This window comes from Gossypium hirsutum, chromosome A12 (genome assembly GCF_007990345.1).
Source record: "Gossypium hirsutum isolate 1008001.06 chromosome A12, Gossypium_hirsutum_v2.1, whole genome shotgun sequence".
Taxonomy (NCBI): domain Eukaryota; kingdom Viridiplantae; phylum Streptophyta; class Magnoliopsida; order Malvales; family Malvaceae; genus Gossypium; species Gossypium hirsutum.
Window position 1 is genome coordinate 8,409,062 of NC_053435.1, and position 4,133 is coordinate 8,413,194.

At 32.0% G+C, this 4,133-nt stretch overlaps 1 protein-coding gene across 5 annotated transcripts; it reads right to left on the minus strand.

Annotated features, from left to right (window-relative positions):
* Positions 1-281: 281 nt before the first annotated feature.
* On the minus strand, positions 282-3,796 carry LOC107928389 (uncharacterized). 5 transcript variants are annotated; one of them, XR_005906101.1, is made up of 8 exons: positions 3,384-3,796; positions 3,133-3,231; positions 2,767-2,835; positions 2,577-2,661; positions 2,418-2,488; positions 1,327-1,361; positions 1,141-1,233; positions 282-576 (listed from the first exon to the last, which is right to left on the minus strand). XR_005906101.1 is itself a non-coding variant. In XM_041082630.1 (8 exons), the coding sequence occupies exons 2-8, from the start codon at positions 3,226-3,228 to the stop codon at positions 292-294; spliced, it is 660 nt and encodes a 219-aa protein (XP_040938564.1). In that variant the 5' UTR covers positions 3,229-3,231; positions 3,384-3,796; the 3' UTR covers positions 282-291. The 5 variants fall into 5 exon arrangements, 4 of the variants coding, with proteins under 4 accessions (XP_040938564.1, XP_040938563.1, XP_016715097.2 ...); XM_041082630.1 differs by lacking the exon at positions 1,327-1,361 and having other exon boundaries at positions 282-370; positions 410-576; XM_041082629.1 differs by lacking the exon at positions 1,327-1,361.
* Positions 3,797-4,133: the final 337 nt, after the last annotated feature.

A 4,133-nucleotide genomic window follows, 5' to 3' on the forward strand; every position in this document is an offset into this window, starting at 1 on the left:
CAAGCAAAATAATTGACATACACTACAGCAAAATTGACTTTTAGCGGCATTTTTTTAGGCTTTTAGCGGCGTTTTTAAGCGCCACTAAAACTACTCGCGGCGTTTTTACAAGCGCCGCAAAAAACGCCTTTATAGATGGCGCCGCTAAATTTTGCGGCATTTATTTTAAAAAAACGCCGTTAAAGGTCAGGACCTTTAGCGGCGCTTTTCCCACAAATGCCGCTAAAGGTCATAAAAATTAAAAAATATATATTATAAAATATTGTAAAAGTCCTGAAAAATATAAAAAAATTAAAATTCATTATCAAAATATTGAGAAGAAGAATAATCTATGATATAAATACATCCCGCCAAACAAAATACCGCACTTATACACAAAAAATCTAACAAAATACAAATAGAACAAAATAAGGATGAATGAAAGACATTAATGATATATAAAATCATTGTTTCTAATGCATATGTAGAAATCAAGCCATGGTGTGCACCAAGGATCCGGCTCTCGTAATAGCACCAGGCCTTGATCAAAATATTACTACGTTTGAAAATATGATCTTTTCCAATTAGCTGGTCAACCTGAAAAACAAACAGTTCAAAAGAAGTCATGTGTCAATTAAACTTGCCACCCTTGATATTGCTATAGGAATTAATGCATGGAGAGTGATGGAGATGGGATTGGGGATTCCTCAAGGCTGCAGCAGTAAACTTAAGCAACAGTGTGGGAAAAGGTGAATGAGAGATTTTAGACTAAATCCAAAGCATTAATTTCTATTAAATGAAAACAAACAAACAAATATAATTGTTAAAGAAACATTAATTTCTCTTAAATCCGGTAAAATCTTAAAGGATTTAGAAATTAATGAAATATAAGGGGGAAAAGAAAGAGGAAAAGCTAAAATTCACTCTGTCGGTTAGTAGTGATATGGAAGACAAAAAGGATAAAACACCACATACCAAACGAAGATTATAAAACTACTAAGAATTTAATGCCAGAAAATGAAACAATGTACCATTTAGAATTATACTTTTGAATCATCTTTTGCATCAAGTGATTTATATGAATTATGATTACCACATCCACAATGTTTGGAATGGAAACGGATTCTAAACATATCAATGTTGGATAGGATTAGATGATACCTTCTCCAGAAAGCAAAGTGCAGATAGACCAGCCGTTTGATTGAAAGAGATGTCCACCGGTATGTCATTCACAGTGCATTTCACTATTTTAACCTGAAATCAAATTCCAAAATAACCGAAATGAGCTCAAGATGATTTTAAGCTATATTTGCTGCTTACGTACATATACTAATATGCAATAAATACCATTTAACTGCACGGGAACAACGACAAAGATGCAGCTGAAAATTTAATATCAGCATAATAGCACAAATAGAAGTTGTTGCCAAGTGTCCAACAGCATATGACTTATGTGGTTTTATTCAATATCAGTTAAGCGCCTAGTCGTTTGCTACCCTAATTTCCGTTATCTACATTACAGGAACGTCTTTTAAATTTTTACACGTGACAGAAAGTTATAAAGGGTGCTACCTTAATCGATTAGCATTGGGATGCAGTTTCGATGCTATGTCCAATAAAAGCGAAGTTAAGGAAAGAAATAAATCAGATGAAAAACACAATCCTTTAATTAAATAATATTTAAATAATTATTATATTTATAATAATATTTAAATAAATTAATCCAAATTATATAATTTAAAAAATTGTGTATAAAAAGTTGAAAACCATATAAAATGAAATGTTAATTTTGTTCCATGAAAAAATAAAAATAAAAATAATACACGTAATGTATATATTCAAAAATGAAATACATGAGAAAAACTTCAAAACAAAAATTAATGACAAAAAAATCATAATATTTAGTCATGTATAATACACAGAAGTTTATTACTGAAAAATGAAAAAGCATAATACACAGAAGTTCTCACTTCATATATCATCAAACTATAGATGGTTAAGAATGTCAGTGTCAAATCAAGAAGGAAAAACTAATATATTAAGAACTAAAACTCTACAAAATTAAGCTTAGTTAAAAGTAGACATGGTTGATAGCAGAAGATGATGTAACATAAGTCACAAACTATACACTGTTTCTTAACTTTGTCATAAATATTAGCACAAAAGAAAAAAGGGAAATGCAGTTAAACAACTTGCTATTTACATTCAAATTTAAAGACCCATACGATAGAGTCTAAAATAGCAAGCATACCCAACTCTCCTTTCCTGAAAGGTTCTAAACAATTCATTTTCTTCTACTTCGAACCCCACACCTTTGTCCAAAACAGGGACTGGAATAACATTTAGCCCATACACAAGAATTGATCTAAATTCATGCTAATAACATCATCAAGAGATCAAGGGTGCCAATTTCAAAGTGAATAAAAGTTCCAACATACCACTGCCAGTTGTTCTGCCATGAAATGGTTCACTTCCTCAAAGCTAAAGTTTCTTGTCTCATACTCTCTTCCTGCCAATATTATCAAGACTGATCAAACGAACAAATCCAACATTTAAATTTATTTCATTGGTATTATCAGAAGAAAGGCATTGTGTACCAATGAGTTTGATAACAACATTAGCCTTTGCTATCACAGCCTTGATTGAATTTTCATCCCTTGGATCGTATTTCATTGGCACTATCTAATAAAGAGAAATATCAAATTAAAACCAAATAAAACACAATAAGCACTTCAATATGAATTCAAAGAAAGAAGGGGAAAAACGCAATTCCATAAGGTATGCAACCTGTCCAAAATCTCCCATCAACTTGAGATGACGAGGGTTATCCTCGGAACCTCTGAAGGGAACTAACACCTGAGATCCCATTTTAGCTAAAATAAAAAGAAAAAAAATCAGTATACACAAATAAACCTTAAAACAACAACAACAATAGCAGCAAGCTCTCTGTAATGTACACATTAAGGCAAAACAATGTACAATTATAACTACAAGATTAAGTTTAAATTACCCAGTTATTGTACAAGATAACAACCAAGGAATCCAGTAGCGCCGAAAACAGTAGCTATAATGCCACTGCAGGGGAAGGGAAAATCATTTGACATTCAAAGAGAAAACTTTTAAAGATAAAAGTTCAAATCCCAAAAAAATGACCTGACGGAAGATCGGCCATCGGTGCCCTTGCGAACGAGGTGCCCATGCCCTTGTGGGAAGCCAGTGTAGATCCGTATCGCTGATGATCACCTCCATAGTCTGAAAAGGAAAATCGATAGTAAATGATTTATAACACTTCGATAAAAGGTAAAAGAAAAAAAACCATCAATTTGTTGCAAATGTTAAACACCATTAGAAAGAAGAAGAAAAGATAAATTGGAGAAAATAAAAAGAGGGAATGGAAATGTTACAGTGATCGGAGAGAGGGTAAATAGACTTGATAGAAGAGATTGAAGCAGTTGGCCTCAGAGATTGGAATAGTTAAAACAATTGAAGACTCAGGGATGGAATTAGGACTCGGCGGAAACGATGGCAGTGGCAGTGGCAGTGGCAGTGGCGTTTACCGTCTGGACGCTTGCACTTATGCTTCTCGAAATCAAAGACTGAATAAGGATTAAGAAAAGTTCTGCAGAGAAAAATCTAGGGTTCCAAATTTGGGCGTTTAAGAATCGAGGTTGAGGTAGAAAAAATGGCAATGGGCATGGAGTTAAAAGTTCTGAATGAGCAAATGAGTAAAATTTTATTTGGGGGATTTAGGATGAGAAGAAGAGGGAGTAACGAGCGGGTAAGCAAAAGTCCTTTTTTGAGTGAGCGGGATTTTGATTTTTTTGGGTAAAAAAATGGCTTTTTGTGGTGTTCTTAAAAAAAAAGCCACTACAGCTTAATTTTTTGTGGCGTTTATATTAAAAACGCCACTAGAGCTTATTTTTTATGCCATTATTGCTTAATTTTAATTTTTTTTTCATATTTAACATATTTTTCCTATCTTTTTTCAAAATTTTTGTGTTGAGATTATCATTTTTTGGAATTTTTTTAATTTTGAATATTGAATTTTTTAACTGAAATATGGAATAAAATATTAAATATTAAAATTTTAAGTTCCTTATTTTTTAATTTTTAATTTTTTATTTTAAATTTTTTTGAATATTTTTATAATTTTT